The sequence below is a fragment of the Helobdella robusta genome, assembly GCF_000326865.2.
Source record: "Helobdella robusta unplaced genomic scaffold HELROscaffold_4, whole genome shotgun sequence".
In the NCBI taxonomy this organism is placed as follows: domain Eukaryota; kingdom Metazoa; phylum Annelida; class Clitellata; order Rhynchobdellida; family Glossiphoniidae; genus Helobdella; species Helobdella robusta.
In genome coordinates, this window is record NW_008704902.1 from 3,820,405 (window position 1) to 3,843,811 (window position 23,407).

The 23,407-nt window shown below is 31.9% G+C and overlaps 2 protein-coding genes across 2 annotated transcripts; both read left to right on the forward strand.

Moving 5' to 3' along the window:
• Nucleotides 1-755: 755 nt before the first annotated feature.
• Nucleotides 756-16,765, forward strand: HELRODRAFT_188972 (hypothetical protein; the record flags this gene model as incomplete). The annotated part of the gene is made up of 20 exons (XM_009024660.1): nt 756-762; nt 3,310-3,434; nt 6,466-6,625; nt 6,826-7,026; nt 7,470-7,750; nt 7,950-8,103; nt 8,471-8,695; nt 8,877-9,086; nt 9,920-10,035; nt 10,469-10,634; nt 10,946-11,107; nt 11,306-11,339; nt 11,603-11,919; nt 12,153-12,227; nt 12,461-12,950; nt 13,101-13,282; nt 13,432-13,638; nt 13,805-14,116; nt 14,392-14,458; nt 16,723-16,765. The coding sequence occupies 20 exons, from the start codon at nt 756-758 to the stop codon at nt 16,763-16,765; spliced, it is 3,534 nt and encodes a 1,177-aa protein (XP_009022908.1).
• Nucleotides 16,766-17,658: 893 nt separating this feature from the next.
• Nucleotides 17,659-21,106, forward strand: HELRODRAFT_66818 (hypothetical protein; the record flags this gene model as incomplete). The annotated part of the gene is made up of 12 exons (XM_009024228.1): nt 17,659-17,756; nt 17,893-17,938; nt 18,038-18,104; nt 18,166-18,286; nt 18,353-18,424; nt 18,509-18,586; nt 18,661-18,756; nt 20,198-20,252; nt 20,388-20,480; nt 20,551-20,599; nt 20,670-20,745; nt 20,992-21,106. The coding sequence occupies 12 exons, from the start codon at nt 17,659-17,661 to the stop codon at nt 21,104-21,106; spliced, it is 966 nt and encodes a 321-aa protein (XP_009022476.1).
• Nucleotides 21,107-23,407: the final 2,301 nt, after the last annotated feature.

The following is a 23,407-nucleotide window of genomic DNA, read 5'->3' on the forward strand; positions in this document are numbered from 1 at the left end:
TAATTGCAAGATAATTTTTTAACGTTTGTGCTAGCCTTCGCTGTTACAGTTGCCATTATCCAGAAGTGTAGATGATAATTATTGAGAAGACAACTGCATCCGCTACAGGCTGCATTAGCATCAGCATCCTATTCACGATTCTTTGTAACAAACATCCCCGTGAAACCTAATTATTATAATTTTAGGTATTCATAACAAACATTCACCAGAAGTTGAAAATGTGAATGTCGTGAATGGCTGTTATTCGCGGGCAGACTGCATTTAAATTCGTAACGATGTGAACAACTAGTGTGACGTTTATAAATAACTATTGAAAAGTATCATTATGTAGCGCACAATTACATGTGCACTGCAGGTTGATTTGGGGTCATTATGTTTCGTTCATTCCGATTAGATGATCATTTGTCACTGAACAACATTTGAATCGTTTGACTACTTGTTCGTTCAGTTCTACAAACATCATATTCTTAAACATCACATAAAACTAATCAGATGATAAAAATAACAACTTGTTGACAAGAACTCTGTTGAGCAGGCCTTTTAACGATAACTTTGTTATCATGACAAAAGCAACAAAAAATGAAAAGTTATTAATGGCTACATTTTTTAGAATAAGTTTTTTTTTTAGATTAATTGGGGACATTGATCATTAGATTAATTAAGGTTTAAAATGTTCAAATAGCGTACAAACGAAAAGTGTATATATTTAATGAAGATATATTGTAACATGTACCCACCAACCAATCTCTGGCGACATGGAAGGTCTATTTTGAGGTGATGGAAAAGCTGGAAGGATGAGCAATAAATTAAGAACATTGTCATACATTTGGCTGTGTGACAAATTAAAAAATGTTTTTTATGATTGATTTGTTGAGTTTTTTATTTGTCTCATTGGTGTGACGTTGAAAGTTGAATGCGTTTTTGTTGGATGAATGATTGAATGTTGAGATGAATGATTGAATGTTGAGGTGAGGATTGAATGTTGAGGTGAGGATTGAATGTTGAGGTGATGATTGAATGTCAAGATGAATGATTGAATGTTGAGGTGAATGTTGGATGTTGAGGTGAATGATTGAATATTTGTTTAGTGAGATTAATTATTTTCAGAAATGTTTTAATTATTTTTTAGGTTTTAATAACTTTTTACATAGTTGACACCAATTGCTTAATTTGTTATAAACTCTTTTCATATATTTTGGCTTTTTTATATATTTTCATAATTTTGATATTTTCAAATATTTTCTTGAAAAACTAGTTTTTTTTTAAAAACAGCAACTAACTGATGTTATTTTCAAACTAGGATTATACGTGCACATTTATTTATTGCTATTTTTCATGATCCTGCATTCATAACTTGATTTGCGTGGTTCGGCAATGTTCTTTATTCTGCAATGTTTAAGCAAAATATCAAAAGTTATTGAAGTTATTTATGCCATATTTTTTATCACAGCCACATTACATTGTTCCAGTTACATGATGAAAATTTAATACCAAGTTTTATCATTGTTAACAATATTTATAAGAGTGTTGTATAGTGTATGTCTATTAAACAATATTGAAAACTTCTATGATACAAGGAATAGTTTTATTGAAGAAGATAAAAAAAACTAGGCTTGTTGTTTTCGGAGCATAGTTTACTAACATTCACGTATTCACTTCTTTGTGAATGTGCGATTTAAAAATCTCTGCAAACCGAGAAACTCTTGCAGAACTGTTGATGTTCATGTAATCATTCTTTTCAACATATACCAACACATGATGCATCACCACCATCATCATTCAAACCAGCACTTTCATCACGTTCCATAATCTCCAACTACATCGTCAACAACCTCCTCCTCCTCATCATCATTTTTGTAATTTCTCCATTGTGTTTATTGTATTTTATTATCATCGTCATCGTCGTCGTCATCATCATCACCATCATCGTCATTGTCACCATCAATTTCTCCATCACCTCAAACCTCATCATTATTTCCAATATTTCATCATCATCTGTGTCATCATTATAGTCTTCTTCATTCACATCATCTTCTTTTATTTCATATCATCGTCATGTTTTTCATATTATCATTTTCATCATAATTGATGTCAACGTATCATCGTCGTCATCGTTATCATCCTAGCCAGGAGTAACATACATTTGCTTATTTTGTGCGTGCATGTCCTTGAAGTATGAGAAGTTGTTGCTGAGATGCATTTGCAGTTGAGATAATTAACTGGCGTTGGAAGTAAAATTTCATTCTTTTTAACTTGATTCGATGATTTTAAATTCTGATTGACAGAATTTTGTCAGAATGAATTTTAAAATTTTCAACAGAATTTAATTTGTTCGAATTGAGTAAAAAGATATTTTTTGTAAACAGGTTTTAAATTAGCAACATGGCAAGATATTTTGTTGGCAGTTTTTATTTCATGTGTTGCTAAGTAAGCCTTCGCAAATATAATCTTGATATAAAAATGATATAATCTTGAATACACTAAAAATGATGACTTCCTATTAATTTGATTACTGATGTTGTTCATAAAATTATTTATAACGAATTATTTTCGATCAGCAACAACATAGATGTGCCTGTTCCTTAAGTTTAAAAAAGTTATTATTCTTTGAGTTGATATGGCGGAAGTCCATGGAGTAGCAGGAAGACATGTTAGAGGATTAGGAGCGCATTATTTTCATATTAATAAAATTATAACGATCAATTTTTTTCTTTCTGAAACTTTGTTTCAGCATTGCGTGCTTTTTATTTCCAACAATTGATGCTGTTCAGTGATTAGCAAGTATATTCTAAAAAAGACACAATTTGCGATATCTTGCTCGTTAGCGATTTTATTATTTGCTATCTCTCAAACAACAAACAACATACTCAACTCAATCCCTCCACAAATAAGTAACTGACTTCATTCAACATCAATCAAGAGTTTAGCATGCATTGACTACCTCAACGAAATAATGCCTCAACGGGCGAAGTTCGTTTTTAAAATTTTCTATCTACAATCCTATCCTGAGTTGGTTGAATGCATTGAAACAAACTAAATAAAGGGAGCACCGTTTCAGCTTGAAATCACATCCGCTCGCAAACACACATACACGCACAGAAACAATCATTTATTTATATATTTGTTTAAGCATTTAGATTTATATAAAACGTAAAGTTCTATCTTAGTGCTCATCCTTAAAAATTTTCTACTTTCGAACCAACGACGACAACGATGACAACATGAGAAATAATATTAAAACTGCTGAAATAATAAAAATAACGTCAAATTAAAGGATGATAACATTATGAAAATAACTTTCACCGACAGTCCCTCCGCAGTTCATCATAACACCACGTGACAAGACGGTGCTTGCAGGATCGCGAGTGAACTTCCGGTGTTCTGTGACGGGCAACCCCACACCTGCTGTTTTCTGGCTCAAGGAAAACTCACAAGTTCGTTTCCTCCTCCTCCATCATTTCTATCATTTCATGTCACGTCCGATTCTTAGTAAAATTTTCTTGCATTTTGAATTAATTATAAACATTCTCAGGTAAACGACGATTGGAATTTTTAAAGCAAAATATTCATACTTAGCTAAGTTCATTTTGTTTTTTTAATACTGCAGTAAAATTGGATAGGTAGATTTCTAATTAGAAACAGTTAATTTATAGGACAAAATGTTTGTATTGTTTTTCATTCATGTTGTTATGAAATTATGGCTTCAATTTGCAGTCTCTTTGACCTCAAACTGTCGAGTACAGATTATCGAAATATTTGGCACACAATCTGCACACAATTTTCTGCTAAAAATTATAGTCTACAAATTTGAACAATAACATGTAAAGATAAGAAAGAAGCAACTAATTAACTTGCTACTTTCTCAGTGTGAACCTGTTTCTATTTACTGTTGGACTGCCAGCACAAAATCAAAGAAGATGAATTGTGTTGCTGGCAGACACGAAGTTATTTGGTGGTTGTGTGGTTCATTTTTGCCAAATTATGGTGGTTGATCACATGGACAAATTTAATTTGTTGACTAACAATCCAAAAATATTAGTTATCAGTTTAGACTGTCAACAACAGATGTGTGTGGAGAGCAATGAAGCCTTTCTGCTTAGAACCACATTATCTTAAATGCGTGTTTCAATATTATACATGTTGTATTGGCATGTAGAACATGCAGACAGAAGTTGTATCACTCACAACACTACACGCACACATACACACACACACACACGCACACACACACACACGCACAAACAACAAACGTGCATGAGTTGCATGCCAAGGAATTGCTTGCAGTGGTTTGTAATATTTTAAAAGAAACTATTTGGTCTGCCATCGATATATATTTGTTTTGACATGCTATGCCGCGAGGTTAAGTGAATTACTGCACTAATAATCCTGAGTGATTTTCTGATTCATTCGTAATATTTTAGTTTTTTTTTTTCTTTGTGTTACTCTATCAATATTAAAACTAATTTTTTGATAAAAGAAGGTTTCTCTATCTTAAAACTCATTATCAAATTGAATAAAAAGGATCGCATCAAATCTACTGAAGCTGCACAACTAACCTCCAATGTTCTTCCCGTCAGATAATTTTTAAATGCTAATATTAGTCATTTTTTATTTAAAGTTTTTTCTTTTTTTCAATTTTTTAAAATTTGTTATTTATTGCAACTTTTACCGTGTTATTATTATTATTATTATTATTATCGATGACATCATCATCATCATCATCATCGTGTACCATCATTTAACAGCACAGTGGACAATATTTTCTAATGTAATTTAACATATAATAAAAATATTTTAATTTCTAACTTATAAGATATACCATATTTTTAATGAATACCATGTTTCAACAAATACCGTGCCTCAACAAATGCCTTGGTACAACGTTTAATACACACGATTTTCATATTTTCACCGCGAATTTTTTGTAATGTATTTTTCAAGCTGAAAATAGTAACTTGATCTGAGAGTGAATGATTGAAACAAGGGGAACAGTTGTGCACTGCGGAATTTATGCTACAAAATCTTTTTCTCAATTATTATGCGATTAACTTTTATTAAACTTAAAAGAGTATATGCATCTCGTAACAAAATATTTATCCAAACTCCAAGTGCGTGTTGTACGTAGGTACATATTACTTTGCTGGTTGATGCTTGCATATCTGCTAATGTTATTTCAGGCAGAACTTGAAATTGCTTTTTGGTAATTAAACCCGACGAACTGGAAAAGATCATTTAAAAACATCTGATCTGCATTCTGCATGGGAAAATTTAATTAAATTGCCAGGTTGGGAGGACGGTAGTGTGGTGGATCTACTTATCCTCATTTTCGTAACGTTGCAACTCTAATGCGTTACATTTCTAACTTTGTGTGAAATGTTGCATCCTGTTATTTTACACGTTCCATTTGTAGTATTACGTTTGTCATTTTACACACATCACATCTCGTCTCTTTACACATCTGTATGTTGAGTTTCTGTTATATTACGTTTCAGGTTACATGGTGCGCTTGTCATGTGTGCATTAATGGATTTGATTGAACATAAATAAAACAAAGAGAAAGAACGAATAAAGGAATAAATAAATGATTGAATAAGTGAATGAATGAACAGAGAGAATTTTTTAAAATAAAAATACAAGAGCAGAATGTTTGCGAATCAAATTGCTTATCTGTCTTGGAATAATTGAGCCTTAATTTTTTCACTTTCTTGCAAGAATTTTTTTGGATGGATGGGTGCCAGATTGATAGCAGCAATCGCGAATCAGCAACCATCAATCAATGCACGTAAAATTCAATTTTTTCAACAACTGAACTGTGGCTAGCTCGCATGTTGCATCAGTTTTGTGACGCGAAGCGAGCGAGGGATGGATGATTTTCATTGAGTGTGAATCTGTCAGTGTCAGTTTGTCGCTTCGGTTTAAAAGTGCCAAATGTAGGAAGATGTTGGAAGATTTATCTTAAAACATTTTTTTTAATTTCAAAGTTTACACTGAGATTTACGCATATACAAAAGCATGCAAAAGCAATTTTATGCGTTATAAAAATCCTCTTAAACGGCTCATAAATAACATTTTAAAAAAAAGGTTTTTATTCCGATGACGAATGTTTCAATGATGCTTCCAAAGTTTTTTTGCACTCATTAACTTATATGGCGCTTGATTGATATACTGATGTATTTTTTTTTCTTTCATCCATCAATTGTTGCTCATTTAGTGCGGTTTACAAAATGTTTTACATTTAAAAAAAAATTTTTTTTACTAATTACCGATTTAAATTGAAATAATAAATTTTTTGCAGATATATTGTTGACATTTTTTCACAAGGCCTCAAACATCGTCCTTTAATTAATAATAGCAATATAACTTATCTTTACTTAATTATTACGAACGCTATCCTCGAATGAACCAATGTAGACGATACTGAGCTTGACCACACACGTTCACACGTTGCACAAAACCTCCACGCAGACGCTGATGTTTCCGAAGAAAGATTACGACCGCCTGTCTGTGACTGACGACGGCACCCTCATGATCGATAACGTTAAAAAATCAGATGCTGGTCAGTACCTTTGCAAGGGAGTCAACGATGCTGGTCAGGCTTACTATAAAGCAAAACTGGAAGTTAAAGGTGGGTCTATGACCATTTTTAACACATACTTCCTTCCACAAACTAAAGACATATGCTTTTCAATTTTACTTTTCAACGTGATACTTTAAGCAAATTTCTAATAGTAGTTTTACAACAATTTTTTTCTAAGAATGTCATTCAAGTTCACTGTCCTATTGGTTCTTGGGTAACAAGTTTTCACGAATAAATATCTCGCTCAGATTCTGATGACAAGATGCATCCTCCGATCATCAAGCTCTCCCCGCAGAACCAGACGTTGGCCGCCAACACGGAAGCCACTCTGCTCTGCTCAGCCAGTGGAGACCCTACACCCTCCATTGTTTGGCTCAGAAACAACAAGGTCCTCAACAAAAAAGATGACAAGTACTCCATTGATGACTCAGGAAATCTAAAAATTAAAAGTTGATATTTTTTAATTTTTCTATTGATTGTTGCCCTTTTTAACAAATGACGAAAATTATTTGCTAGCAAAGCAGTTAGAAAATTTAAAATTAGCGTGTCCTACTTAAATTTTATTATTTGTGCAATCTGTGTATATTTTTTACTGTGAGTAGATTGTATATTTTTGCTCGATAGCCTATTGGTGTCAGATATTTAAATTTATGTAAAATTGGCAAAAAGAAAATAATTTATCAACATTTTTATAAATTTAATTGTTTTTTTTTAATTTTATTTAAATTTAAATTCGTAGGTTCGCAAATTCACTTTTCCATTTTTTTCATCAGAAAGTCATTTAAAAAATTAATAATGAATACCCACCATCTTTGATTGTAGATGTGATCCAATTTCTCAAACCAATATTCACGAAATAATTCAATGCACTGGTAACGTCTATCATTTGCAGACCTGCGCAAGAGTGATTCAGGTAAATATACTTGCAAAGCCTTCAGTAAAATTGGTGAAACATCTCGTACCTGTTACATCCAAGTGGAGGCCCACACGAACCCATCCGTCGTTTTTTATCGGACCCCTGAACCTTCTACATTTCCTGGCCCCCCTTCGAAACCCACCATCGCTGACGTCACCGATACGAGTGTTCGTCTGATGTGGCGAAACAACCAAAACTCAGGATCATCTGCCGTTTTTGCTTACACTGTTGAATACTCCAGCTTAGAATCTGGACAGGTTCAATGCTCAGTCTTTCTGGCAACTTAAATAAATAATTTTACAATAAATCTCTTCTTATTTTCTATTTTTTACATATTTTGAAAATAGTTTCATCAATATTGTTAAACAATTATTTTTCCAAACATTAAAAACTTACTTCTGTGATTGGTTTCGTGGGAACAAGTTATTAACAAATATACTGCCATAAAAATATCAGGGATGGATGGAAGCGTCAAATAAGGTAACAGAGCAGACGTACATTGTAAGAAATCTGAAACCGGACACTTACTACACCTTCCTCGTTAGGGCGCAGAACTCGCATGGCCTCAGCCTCCCCAGTCCAGTCAGCGATCACGTGCGAACAAAAGGAGGTCTGCTATACTTTCCTCACAAATAATAATCGCTTCCTCTGAATTTTCGTTATTTGTTTATTTGTAAATTTATTTCTAATAATGTTGTCGAACCCATCAAAAATTTTACGAAAATTAAAAAAAATATTTAATTTTCCGGTAAATAATGTCAAGTGTTCACTGCGAAATTTTTTCAAACTTGCATATATTTCAGTCTTAAATGAATAGCAACAATAACAATTGAAACATAATTGACACCATCAACTTCTACATGCTTACTGGTCATGTTATGAGTAAATTGATGTTAATTTCTGTTTAATGCCATTAATTTCTGCTTAGGAAATGTTGTTGATAATATAAAAGAAACCATATCCATTTTTCCGAACAGGACACAACCCGTCACAAGCTCGACCAAATATGTCTGCTCTCAACCGAAGTTTAGTGGCTGAAAAGATTTCCAACAAAAGTTTTGTTTTCCTGTTTCCAGCGGAGGCTACAGGTTCAACAACTGTTGTGTTGACGTGGGAGGTCAGAAAGAACCATCGGTACGTTGAAGGCTTTCATATCAGATACCGCTGCCTGTCTGATGTCGACGATCACTTTTATCCAAGGGGTAGCAATTCATTTTCAATCACAAATGTTGATTTGATTATTGAATACGTTTGTTGAAAAGTGCAGATCCAAAATTAACAATTCATTACTTTCCCTTAATTAACTTGTTTGTTTCCTTTTTGTTTTAACGGCTTATCAAAAAAATTGATTAAATTGAATTAGATTTATAATGCGTTCACTAGGATACCACAGCAACTTCAACGACAGAGGCACTGACCTGCCAGAGGAGCCCAAAAACTGGACCATCGTAACAGTTCAAAGCTCCTCCGTTACGTCGTACACCCTGTACAATTTAGAGAAGAACACCTGGTTTGAGATGGATGTTCAGCCCTACTACATGGATATCGTGGGCATGGAAAGCAACAAGGTGCAAGTGAAGACTCTTGAAGATGGTTCGTTCTTCTCTATTTTGTTTTGTCAGTGTAACTGAAGTAGGCATGTTATGAGGAATTAAAATGACACGAGGAATTAAAACAGGAATAAATTTGTATATTTCATACGCTATAATGGTATGGCGCATACACAAAACATTGAGACTCGAATGAGCACCCATTGATCAGACCAAGTTTTATTTAATAAAATATTGCTTTTTATTATTTTATTTTTTGCTAAGTATTTTGTCATTTAACAAAAACAATTTTCCAATGCTCTGGTTTTTGCATATAACATTCAAAATTTGGTAATATCTTTTATTTAATATTTTTATATATCGTTATATATATGTTATATCGTTAAATATATGTTACATACCGCTTTCAATTAAAATGATTCCGTTACAAAAATATTTACAATTCTTGTTCATTGTTGAAACATTCTGTTTAAAAACTTTGACGATTTTTTCGATCTATCTGGCTCAAACAACATAATTGTAGTAAGTAAACAACGTAATCGTAGCAAATGCGAAGTATGCGGGCAACGGCCAACAATTTGATGATATTTTACCGCAATTATATTGTAAAGAAATAACAAAAACTTTCGCACAAATAAACATATATAAATTTATTATTGTAGACAAAAACATTTAAACTTATAGAAGCATATCACTTAAACACATTTGTCAAAACTTGCAAACGTATACAAACGCGAATACACACAAACAGGTACAAACGTGCAAGCTAATACAAACATTCAAACAATTTTAACAAATACAAATATTCAAACAAACAAACATACAAACAAGTACAAACATTAAAACAAATACAAACATGTGTGAACATATAAACAGTGCCTTCGGCATCTCCACAGCACATCGAGGCGCGGATGACGAAGAACAACACCCTCAGCATATCGTGGGAGCCACCGCCGAAGCAACATCACAACGGATTTCTCAGGGGCTACAAGGTCGTGCAATAACTCATCTTATAATCTATTTCTCTTCAAGCATGCATGTCATTTATCATGCAAACCAATGTTGCGGTATGCCTCTGCCTGGGGCATGTTTCTTTCTATAAACGTAGTATAAGATTATACCGAAGATTCCGCAATAAATCATTACTTGTTATGACGAAATACTTATAAATGTTTTTTAAACTTAATTACTATAAATGATAAATATGACTTACGGTGAATTTAACTTATAATCATTTTCACTGGTACGATGTATTTGATGACATCATTCTGTACTGCTTATTATATCTTAAGCATGTCGGATATGTCGCTAGTTTGTCGTGACGGTTCGCTGAAATTTATGACTGCGTATAACGTAACATCAATTTAATATACGGCGAAGTCGTTTAAACCTTATGATAATATTGTGTTTTTTTTTTAATTCCAGATCTTCATATTTGGCAACAACAGCAAGTTCGACCGAGAGATCCAGATAAACTCTTCAATGCGGGAACTTCGCATACAGAACATGATCCAGGACATGACGTACAAAATACAAATGTGTGCTTACAATCGTGCTGGCGATGGGTTCCGCAGTGATCCGATTGTCATCGGTGAGTTTGTTGGCTGGTACCATGTTGTGTTGGGTTGTGTTGCTAAGTTCCTTCGTAATGTGTTGCTGCGTTCGAATGTGTTGTGCTGGTCTGCTCGTTTGCTGAAATAGCAGGGTAATAATAGAAGAATATTTTAACTTGTTTAAAGAATTTTCAATTATGACAGTAAAATTTATTAACATTTTTAATACTTGAAAACGTCATGGGAGCAACTATTTTTAGCCCAAACGACTTTTCATTTGATTTGTTATTCTGGTTTTGTGAGTTGACGAATTAACGGATGAGGATAAAGTGATAACTCCACCTGACAGGACCTTTACTCACATCCTCACCTGACCCACACCTTCTGAAACAACCTTGGTTCATCGCTATGTTGATCCTCTTGATTGGAGGTCTGCTCTGGACCGTTCTCTGCGTCTTCAGTGTCTGGCTGTGCAGGAAGAGAAGCAAAGGCATCAAACTTCACAAAAATTGTTAGATGCTGATTGAAAATTTGTTTTGAATTTGTGTAAATCTTATGACGAGAGTTGGTGTAATGTGGATGTTTAATATATATTGGATGGTTTTATATTCGTTGAATGATTGAGGTGGATGATGAATGTTGATGACGGTGAAAATTATAAATTTGAAAAACTGAAAATTAACTCATCAACACGAAATGAACTTTACAGGTTTGCCAAATTCATATATGGTCGACAATTCAATGTAAGTCTCGGTGTTTGGCTTCCTTCTCTGATAAGCATAAAATGGTTTTACTGATTTTGTATCCCCACTTTTGAAAATCAGAAAAAAATTTGTTTTTCCTAATTTCAGAATGACATATGTACGCTGATGTTATATTCAATTTAAAATGTTTCAATACGTTTTCTTGTATTTATATACGCTTATGCTATTTTTTTCAATGAATTTAGCCTAAAAGTCGTTTAAAGTTTGAAATGTGAAAGGGATTGAATGCAAATCCCCAACAGCAATGCCGGGAAAGTGAATGGATACGTCACGACAACGTCAACCAACTATCCAACGTTATCCAAACAGAACGCCAACTTCATCAACGCCACCGTCAACAACAACAGCAGCAACAGCAACAACAACAACAACAACCTACAGTCTCCGGGATCGATGAAGAACTTCAACAAGACCACCAACCCTTACAACAGCTCAGACATCATACCGTGCATCATCCAACAACAGTACATGATCCAGCCGAAGAGCGAATCAACGGACAGCGGCATCAAGCAGAACATATCCACCAGTGAATCCAACATCGATAGCAATCATCTTCAAAGTACCTTCAATTATTAACTCAATTCCATATGCATTCCCAATATGTATAAAATATTTCACCAAATTAATTGATATATTAATCGTCATATCATTTTTCTGTTTTTGGTTTTTCACACAAAACGTTTGATGAATTAACTGAGCGTAGTTCTAACAAGAAATCAATATAAATCACGAGAATGTGATATGTTAGCTGAGTTAATGGGCAAAAATAATGTTCGGCCGCCAACTAACCAGCAGATTATGATGATCACGCTGCGGAGGACGGCCAGCAATATGAAAGAATTGACTTCAACCTACCCAACGAAATTAGTTAGATACGTTTTTTGATCTCAACAATAATTTTTATTTTAAAATTTAGAAAACCGTTTTTAAAAGCACGAAAATTAATACCGAAAATGATCAACTTATGATTGTAAAAAGTTCTTCAAACAAAGTACACACCATATAAACGTTTGCAAAAGTGCACATTCATTGTTAACTATCGAATAAAATTGTATGAAGTGAAACAGCTGAGATGATATTTTAAAAATATTAACAAACAGATCTCTTCGGCGAACATCCGACTCTTTTCATCCCACCCCCACCCGAGCATCCCCCACCAACTTATAACTCCACGAACGCATCGCAATCCCCTCCGAACGCCCCTCGATGGCTGGCCAGTCAGCAGCTACCACTCTTGCCACCGCCACATCATGTTGCTATGCATTCTGATGTCGAACCCATGAATAACAACTACAATAACAACAACATCAACAACAACAACATCATCCTAGGCAGCAACATTGTTGGTTCGTTGAAAAGAGGCATGCACACATTGAACTACTCTATCAACAAACCACCATCGCCAAAGAATACAAGCAACTTTGCATCCACAAGCAGACCACTACAAAACAACAACAACAACATCAGCAACAACAACATTCACCACGTATCGAGCGAGAGAGCGTTTGAGCAGCATCAACAACCATTTCATCAACGCAACAAGAGCAATTACTCTCAACAACTGAACCAAAATTATTCTTTAAATGCCAGGTTTGTTGATGTTCAACTACTTTATTTTCTCTCTCTCATTTCATCGCCTATTTTTAATAAAAATATGTCTTCACTGTATTCAGTTTTATATTCATTTTAATGTGCTTGCAAAGCTGTCATCGGTAAATTATTATTAAACGAACACTGAAGACTTATGCCAGCGATGAAGAACAATCTTCGAACATCCCACCCCACATCTCCTGACTCCCCAATCTCTGAGGTAGCCATCTTGGATACCGATTATGATGTTGACGAGTCGGATGCTGACATGAACCTCTCACAGCTGGCTCAGTCGCCTTCACACAGTGACATCGACAACATGATCGGTCAAGGTCAGACATTTTTTGCGATTATCATTTGTCATTTTTTGAGTTATATTTTTTTCATTTGCAAATTATGTTCCGTTCGTTAAAGATTAAGTTACAATTTCTGCGTTTTAAAATTGCAAATGTTTATTATGTGAAATTGCATGGTTTTTCAGAACCAGTTGCAGTAATTGAAGGAGGAGATCAGTGGAGAAATGATGACATGGCTGGTGAGGATGAAAGCTCCAGTGTGAGTAGCAGTGACGACAACAACTGCCTCACTGAGAAAGATTTCGCGAAGGCGGTGGCCAGAGCTGCTAAAATGTCCGGCTTGATGGTGGTTGGGTCGACCGTTATCGATCCAAACACTGGCAAAGAGAAAGGTGGGTCGCTCTTATGAACGCTGTATAGCGCAGTACGGTTTTATTTTACCATATAATGAGGTTATTGTTTAAAAATAAAACAGCATCACCGTGAAAAAGTGTTGTTTGTTGTGAGTAAAAGAATTATGCTGTTAATCGAAACAAATCAATTTTTTATTCTTTAAAGTTCGCAAATCGTCAAAACATCGACAACGAGCTCGCTGCTCCAGTCCTTACAGCACTGACAGCAACTACAGCTCCATACCTCACAAACATCATCCAAAATCTGAAAGGAAAAAACGCACAAAAATGCAGGCAGGTCTGACATCACAGCAACCAATTAATTCATCTCAACAACACCTGCAACAACAGCAGCAACAGCTGCGTCAACAAATGCTCATGCGTAATCATTCAAATTCTCAAAAAATGATCGATTTCAACAACAGCTCAACTAACTTCAACCTGCTCGATGGCAACGTCAACAAACTGACTCACGGAAGTTTGTGGATCATTTTCTCTCTCATTTATTTATTAATGTATCTGTTAAATATTTGAGCTAAGAATAAAATAAAATTGCACTTATATTTGGTTTTAAACCGAGTTTTTTAAATTTAAATTTACTTTGAGTTCTATGAAAGATTTTATGAAATGTGACTCCAAATAACTTCCAGTTCATTTCAATATATTTATTAAACCTTTGTAATTGAATAAATTTATTGAAAGACAATAAATTTCAATTTAATGTAAAAAAAATATAAAATATATTTCATTCAGGCTCTATACCACTACTGAACAACTCAAATGAATCCAAAAACACGTTTAACAATGGAGATTTTAGCAGGTGTGCAAGGTGAAAGTTGTGCATCATGATCACATTTTTTCAACATTTTAAACTGCAATTCAAATAATAACTCACAGAACATTTGTTAAATAGACGTTTGTTTACGCTTTTTTAAATTTTCATTTCAAGTAAGCTAGATAATCATTACTCATTTGTGGGTTTCAGACACACGTAAGGCTCTTTCCTCTAGATTTATCATGTAGTTAAGTTACTTTGAAGATAGCAGCATAATGGATGAAACTTATTCATGAAATTATACAATACTCGCGTTTGATTTGCTTAATAACATTTAATTTCTTATTAATGTTATTAATAAGACGAAAAAATATCGCTAAATTTTTCAAAAAACTTTTTAATTATCGTGAAATTGTAATGTATGAAGATTCTGTCCTACTTTATGTTGTTGAAATGTAAATGTACTATGTTGAATGTGTTGTTATTTCCATCTGTATTTCTACCCATGTGCATTTTTACCAGTCAGCAGTCAATGTTTTGTCATGTCTTTTTAAATAAAAATCGCCTTTACATTATATATAAAATTATTAATTGTCGCCGGGTGAGTAAAGAGTTAACAATATAGGGTCTTCAATCATTTTATACGCTGCCAGCTTTGTACAGAGCTTATTTCAATGTGTATTACTACTAAAATTGTTATAATTATTTTCATTGTTATTATTTACCGTAACAACATTTTATCGAGAAGACAAATTGTCACCAATTAAATATCTAGAGTTTGTTAATTTATTAAATAAAAATTATTTCATAATTTTTCTATCTTAAATATCTTGTTGTCTTGTTGAATTTATGATCAGCGAAACCAAATTAACAGGCTCGGATATCTAAAAACCTTAAGCGAAAAAGTTTCATGGACTAATAAATGAAAAATCTTCTTACGTGAGTTAGGCTTACAGGCATTATTATAATATAGTAATTTGTTTGTATAATACAGCCGAAATGCCTATTCCATAAAAGTTTTAGTTTTAATTAGAAAGCTGAGAATTTGAAAAAAAAAGAAAAAGCTTGATCTTATTTTAATGCATGTCCAAATGAATTGGAAGTATTTCATATTGCCGATAATGCCTAACACTATTTCGTAAAAATTATCTTTTACTTATTTCCTCAAAAATTAATCTTTTAACGTAACCCGAATTTCGTTGCGCTGTGTGTGGTGTTGATACTTCTGAAGAATAAGAGAGAATTACTGTAGAATCTGGTGCACGATAAAGTATTAGCCAGCGATTTTTACATTAAATAAAGCTGCAACCAGTCAGAAACTATTTCCATGATATGATTACACCAACTGAAAAATTATATTTGTAACTTGTTTGCTTTTGTGATGAGGGTAATTTGTAATTGTTGAAGTTATTGCTGTGTGTGTACTGATGCCGAAACAGGAAGGATATTTGAAGTATAATTGATGCTTGAGATCATGAGTGATTCTGTATGAGTATGAGATCATGTTGCGAACGAAGTGTTTTGAGTGCATTTCCATTAAAATTTCGAAAAAAGCTTTTCCGTTTTAAACATGCCCACTAATTTGTGTACGAGTTAAATAAATAAATAAATATAAATATATATATATTTTTATAAATATTTTATAAATTTTACCGAATGTTTGGCGTTAATATGTTTGTAGTTAGTTTTTATTAACGCCTAACATTCGGTAGAATTTATAGAATAATGTAAAATTTATGGTCTATTACCAAAATATATATATATATATATTTATATGTATATATATATATATATATATATACATACATACATACATACATACATATGATATAAGAGTACCATAAATGTTTATGTTCACTTTGAATGGAACGTGGGAAGCCGCACTGTCGTACTGTGGTACTTTTTTCTTTTGGACATATTCTTTTCTTAATTTAATTAAGTTTGATTTTGAATACTGAAGTGTTTATTTGTAATATGGTTTATTCGTTTTGAGGTTTAAATGTTTGATAATTTTTCTGGTCTTTTAACTGGCAGATCGCAATTTTTCTAGCAATTCAATTTTAGGATTGGAACAAAAATAAATATTGAATTTAAAAAAAAAGTAAAGAAAAGCTGCCAACTATATCTAATCTAATTTAGTCTAGTAAAGTAAATCATTCTTAACTATAACTATAAAAAAAGTTAAAAACTGATGACTACCAAACTAAATTTAACAAAATTTCCTATTAAAATTTAAAAAAATATAAATATTTAAAAAACTAAAATAAAAATATTATAAAAACTTCGTTGAAAATAAAATTATTTATCAGATCAAAAGAATCAGATATAAATATGTGGAAGATGAAATATTAATCACTAACTTCTATTTCCAAGCTTGCTTTAGTAGTGACACCTAACAAGAACAACTTACTAACGAAAATTAAACCTCTAGCCTTTAGTTTAATTTAAAAGGTGTTAAAAAATAAAAATAAGTAAGTTGTTTTTTCAAGTTTATTATTTTAAATTAATTTTCATTAAATTTAATAAAATTAATTAACTAATAATAATATGATTACCATTCATTTGTTTTTTAGTTTAATTTATTTTTAATATTTAATTAAAAATTAAGTAAGCCAATTCCAATAATTTCAATAAAGATAGTTGACTTGTAATCATGATGATCTACTGATCCATATAATTATAATAATAAAATAAATAGATGTGACAATAAAATGATAAATATTTGACATTTGTCATGACATATAAATATATTATATTTAGAAAATTTTTCATTTTATCATTTTGTACTTATAAGAATAAGATATATGTTACATATCATATATATATATATATATATATATTTTTACAATATTCTATAAATTCTACCGAATGTTTCGCGTTAATATTAACGCCAAACATTCGGTAGAATTTATAGAATATTGTAAAAATTATGGTCTATTGCCAACATATATATATATATATATATATATATATATATATATATATACATACATTATTTAGATTTAGAATTTGTCATTTTATCATTTCGTAATTCTTATAAGAAACAAGAAAAATTAATTTTTTAATTATATTAGTTATTTAATAATTGTGGAATTAACTATTAAAAAATCATTGTATCATCATGAAAATAAATATACATAATATCCAGTCTTGAACAAAACAATTAAACATTATTTATAAAGAATAATTTTTATTCAGAAATCTGCTTCATAAAGATTAAACAAAATTAAAAGAAACCAAAGAATATGTCTCTAAGAGTGTGTGCCAGATGCCATGAAGACTTTGACAAAGAAGAAGAGATTGTGAATTCTAACGGTCAAATTTGGCATAAAAAATGTTTTGTGTAGGTCTTTCATTGTTTTAATTTTTTTTATCATTTGGTTATTGCACCATTTTACAACTTACCTAATTGGTTTTAAAAACTTATTTTTCATGTAAAAGTGATAATAATTAATATTTATTCAAATGATTGGTTCAAGTTGTGCACAATGTTTCCAGCAATTTCCTGATGGCATATTTTTTGAGGTTGGTTAATGCTTGTCTTTTATTACATATAAATTTTAATTTCTAAATCAAAAATTTCATTGCCTATTTTAATTAATTTCATTTTTTTTTCTTATTTAGTTTGAAGGGCGAAAATATTGTGAACACGATTTCAATATTCTCTTTGCGCCATGTTGTGGTTCTTGCGGTAAGTTATTGTTTGGTCCAATTTTTGCAATTGTTTATTAACTAGATAATTAAACCAACAGAAAATTTTATTATTGGTCGAGTAATAAAAGCAATGAATCTCAACTGGCACCCAAATTGTTTTGTCTGCCAAATATGTTCAGTGCCCCTTGCTGATACTGGATTTGTTAAAAATGGTAAAAGGTTAAGCTCTCTAAAGACTGTTTGTATGCACTATGAACTGTTTTTACGAATATTTTTTTTTAATAGACCATTATGCAGAGAATGCAACAATAAAGAAAAGGTTCTTGGTACAGGAAAGTTTGTTTGCCATAAGTGCCAGTAATTTTTATTTTATTTTCCCTAATTATTTTTAGATGTGTCAGTTAATTGTATTTAAACAAACAAAATAAACGAAACAAACAGTTCGATAATAGAAGAGAAACACATAAAATTTAGAGGAGAGTCATATCATCCATATCATTTCAACTGTCACAGCTGCAGGTTCATTCATTCTGCTCTTTTTATTCTATATATAGCATATAAAAACTCAACTAACTTGACATACTGTTTTGAAGCATTGAACTCAATGAAGAAGCTCGAGAAATAAACAATGAACTTTATTGTCTGAGATGTCATGATAAGATGGGCATACCAATTTGTGGTGCCTGCAGGTTTCTGATCATTTTCTAATTTTTTCTGATTATTTGCTTGGTTCATTTCTTGTTCTTTATATCATGTAAAATGTTACAGATTAATGTTAAAATATGTTTATTGTAATAATTATAATAAAAGAGGAACTTTTTTTGTGTAGAGTATCAATTTTAACTAAACATGCGAAAATAGATGATTGGTGATATTTCAATTTAAATTTTGTTGCCTTTAATTGTTATTGTAAACACCACGACATGTTCATTTTATTTTCTTTTATCTAACATTATCCACACAGCCCTCTCAGCTTCTCAACAAATGGAAGCCATCACATCAACTGACTTCAAATTGCAACTTTTTGTCATTCTCCATCATTACTTTGGGGAATAGCAATCTGAGTGAACAGTAGTGAAATTTTCAGTTGGGCTTATTTCCTCTTCTTATCTTGTTTTCTGAAAACTTCAATTCTTAACGCTAATGACTTGTTTCCTCTGTAAAGTTGATCCTCAATCATATTATTCAGTACTTCACTATCGGCATTTATGATGGTGACGATGACGACTATATAGCGATTTATATAACATTTCTTGTGAGATTTCTCCAGAAGCATTTTTTGTATATGAAATGAACGTGCTTCAGATGTTTTTAACTCTTTCTTATTGATTTTATTATATCTCCAAATCCACCGGTATTAGATATTTCACAGCTGAGTATTAGCCACTGACATATTTCCGTTACCAGTTATTCTGAGTCGAGTTAAATTACTGTTGTTTTGAGGCCTCAAATGACGTCGTAAGATTTGTTATCCGCGCCCGCCAAGCCATTACTATGATAAACAGGCTCAGTGGTGGATCTAGACAACTTTGACGGGGGTGCCAAAATTTTGAAAATGTTACAATTTTTATGGGACGACCAAGATTTGTAGTAGTGTGGCTGACGACTTTTTTTGCTAATCAGTTCCAATTTTTGGTCGATTTTTTACTTAAAACGGTCCTTTTTTCTGACTTTTATAAAAATACTGTTCACAACGGAGGGGCCACTGCCTCCTTCCCCTAGATCTGCCACCGACCTGGCGAGACATCTCCCATCATCAGCACGCATTCGTCCATAACTATACTATGGTGGAAAAACTGAGTTGTGACTTATTGTTCTACCAAGCAAACTCATGCAGAATCATTATTTCATTCGACAAATAGCCTCATTTTGAAAAACTGAATTTGTTTCGCGAACTTCGTTATCAAGCAAATCACCAACTCTATTTTCTAGTTTCACATTTTTTCTCTCGGTTTTATGTTGCTCCAAGAATACCAAAAAGTTTTATTTATTGTTATTTACGGCTTTCCTGATTTTTTTTGTTTTCAGCAGCAATTTATTGTTGTATTGTATTGTTTTGTATTGAATGTATGTGGCGTTTGATGTCAGTCTAGTGTAGCCAATGTAATATGATGAACGTTATTCTAACAGGCGTCCAATTGAGGAAAGAATTGTCAATGCTTTGGGAAAGTCATGGCATGTTGAAGTACTTGCCATTAATCGATACTTTTTATTTCATAACAATTAACAGTGCAAATGTCAATGAACAATTCCTTCATTTCAAAGTTAAGTTGGCTCAATATATTTGTAATTAATAACTATCTAATTTTTAATTATAAAGCATTTTGTTTGTGCAAAATGTGAAAAACCATTTCTTGGAACTAGACATTATGAGAAGAAGGGCTTAGCCTATTGTGAAACTCATTACCACCAAGTAACTTCTCTCTTCTATTTTTAAATTCTACCTCAACTTTTAAATTTGTTTTCAATAATGATTTACTCAGCTATTCGGAAATATCTGTTTCGTCTGCAACTGCGTTATCGCCGGCGACGGTTGGTGTCTAACTTTTTTGGTTCATTCTTCTTATAGTTTATTATGATTCACGTATTAATTTTATTCCAGTTTTTACTGCTCTGTCGAAAGCCTGGTGTGTTGATCATTTCACCTGCTCTGTTTGTGATAAGAAAATGAGCCAAAAGTTTGAAAAAACTTTTTTGATCTTTTGAAACAAATAATTTTTTAAGATTTTGAATAATGTTTAGAATTTTTTATATAGAAATACATGTTTCTTTATTTTTTCGTGGTACAATTTCAGAAATAACTGGAATTTTTAGATCATTACGTTTTTCATTTTGAAGTTTTTTTTAAACTCTTATAGAGAAGACTGACCAATTATTTATTTAAACGATGATAGACAATCAGTCAGTTTAACGTAATTTTGTAGGACAAAGTTTTTTGAAATGGATTTAAAACCTGTGTGCAAGTTGTGCTACGAGAAGTTCCCAGGTGAGCTGAAGAAGAGATTGAAGAAGGCATACGACTTTCAACCGAAGAAATAATTTTATGTTCACGTTAATTATGAATCATTAGCATCAAGGCAATAAGTTTATTATACAAATTGTTCAAAATTATTTAATTGTGAGTTCTTATTTTAAAAAGTTTCATGTTCGGCGTTTAATGTATCATTTCAAATTATTTATACGGCTTCCTGTTTACTTTTTTCTTAAATTAACCTATACACCATTTATTTTTATTTTTTGAATGATTTAATTTTTCGTACTTGAAGCAAAAAAACTTATAATTAGTAGGATTCAGTTGAATGTTTGTGCTATATAGATTTCTATCATTTTCAGTATTAATGTAACTAAGACCTTTGCCCCCCTATCTTTTTCCGATAAATTTTCTATCAGTACTGACTTTCGTTTCGTTAAGCTATTTCTTATATCATGTTTTTATCAATATTGTATTTTTAAGTTATTAATTTGTGCTTTGCATCGCCGCTTTCATACCAGCTCTCGAACGTTTCTGGGTTTTGTTATCAATGTACTCGTTTTCATTTTTAACTTAATTTTTTATTGCAAAATTAAATGAATTTCAAAAAAGTCTAAGACTCATCTTATTTTAATTTGGTAATAGAACTACTACGGAATCATCAAAGGCAATTTGGAATTGTATTATTTTAAAACCCTTTTAGTCCTTATTAGACCTGGTATTTGAATTGCTTTTTGGTCCGTTCTCTGAATTAATCTAACCTAAGTATTTTGTCGTTTTTACACTGTTATAAAGGTTAATCTCTCTTTTGCGCTTGCTTCAGGGGTTTCAACTACAAACACACAGCGTATATGAATGCGCGTGAAAACCACGCATCATACAGGTTGCATATGTATCTCTTTGTATTGGAACCCAGTCACTGCAGCAGCAAGACCAGGCACCTTTAACCATTGAGCCATTACGCCGCCCAATACTAAATATACAGGGAAAATGCCGATATTAAATAATCAGGAGAAAAGCGCGAAAAATAATTTGGAGTTTTATCAATGCGACAACCACTGTAATTTACATGTCAAGTGTTGCAACTAGGGTTTAGGAGTTATAGGAAAAATATTTCCGACACCTTGAAAAATTCCTACTCTAGATAGCAATCTCCGACCCCGTTCCAACTCACAGAAAAAATTTCCAACTTTTCCATCATAATTTTACATTATTATTACTACTTCTAAATAAAAAAAACTACTTTTAAAAGCACTTAAAGTCAGTCAAATTGATTGTCTTTGTTTGAAAAATTACATTATCATTATGTTTTTAATAAAACAGAGTGAAAAAACTGATTTTGTTTAAATTATTAGTTTTTATTTTCGATATTAAAGGTGATTGCATATTGCTAAAAATATCTTCTAAAAACATAATCATGAAAAAAATGTTCTGAATAAAATGTAAGAAAATTTTTAATTCATACCATTTGTTTGGACTTGGAAAAAAAATATCCGACTACGACTCCGGCCCCTCAAAAATTGTTACTCCGCGTAAAAATATTCAACTTCCAGAAAATATTTTCAACTTTCCATCGTAATTTCACCTCATTATCACTTCTAATTAAAAAAATATTTTAAACAACACTTAAAATCAGTCAGTAAAATTACTATATCTTTATATTTTAAAACATACTAAATAAAAGTAAGTAATTTTATTTACATTATAGCTTTTATTTTCATCATTGAAGATGATTGCATATTGGTTAAAAAACGATCTTGAAAAATATTTTCAGAATATAAAACACAAAATCTTTTAAATTCATAACGTTTTTCCTGCTTAGCAGTTCATCAAGTGACACCAGTGGCAGATCTAGACAACTTTGACAGAGGGGCCAACATTATCAACAAAAATATTTGACGACCGGTGGAGGGAAATTTTCTAATTTACAAAAAAATATATTAGACGGTCGGGGGATTTCTTACAAATTTGTTTCAGAAATGTTTTAATTTTCACTGTGGGGGCCAACATTTTATGGTAATGGGATCAGAATTTTACTTCACATCTTTTATTGGGCTGTAATGTCAATTTTTTTCAAAAACAGTATTTTTCGTTAAAACAACGACTTTTACTAATTTTTAACATAAATAACGTTTCACCCATTGAGTGACATCGATCTTTTATTTCGAAGTTGGATTACTGAAAAAATTTTCAGAGTAAAAATGGTTTGAAACGTAGGTATATTTTTGTTAATTTTTTTTCACTTGAAATATATTTTTCATGTTTATCAAAAATTGAGAAAAAAATAAAAAAGTTCGATTTTTTTAGTATGACTATTTTATAATGCATTTTTTATGAAGATCGCTCATTAACTCGTTTTGAATTGGAGT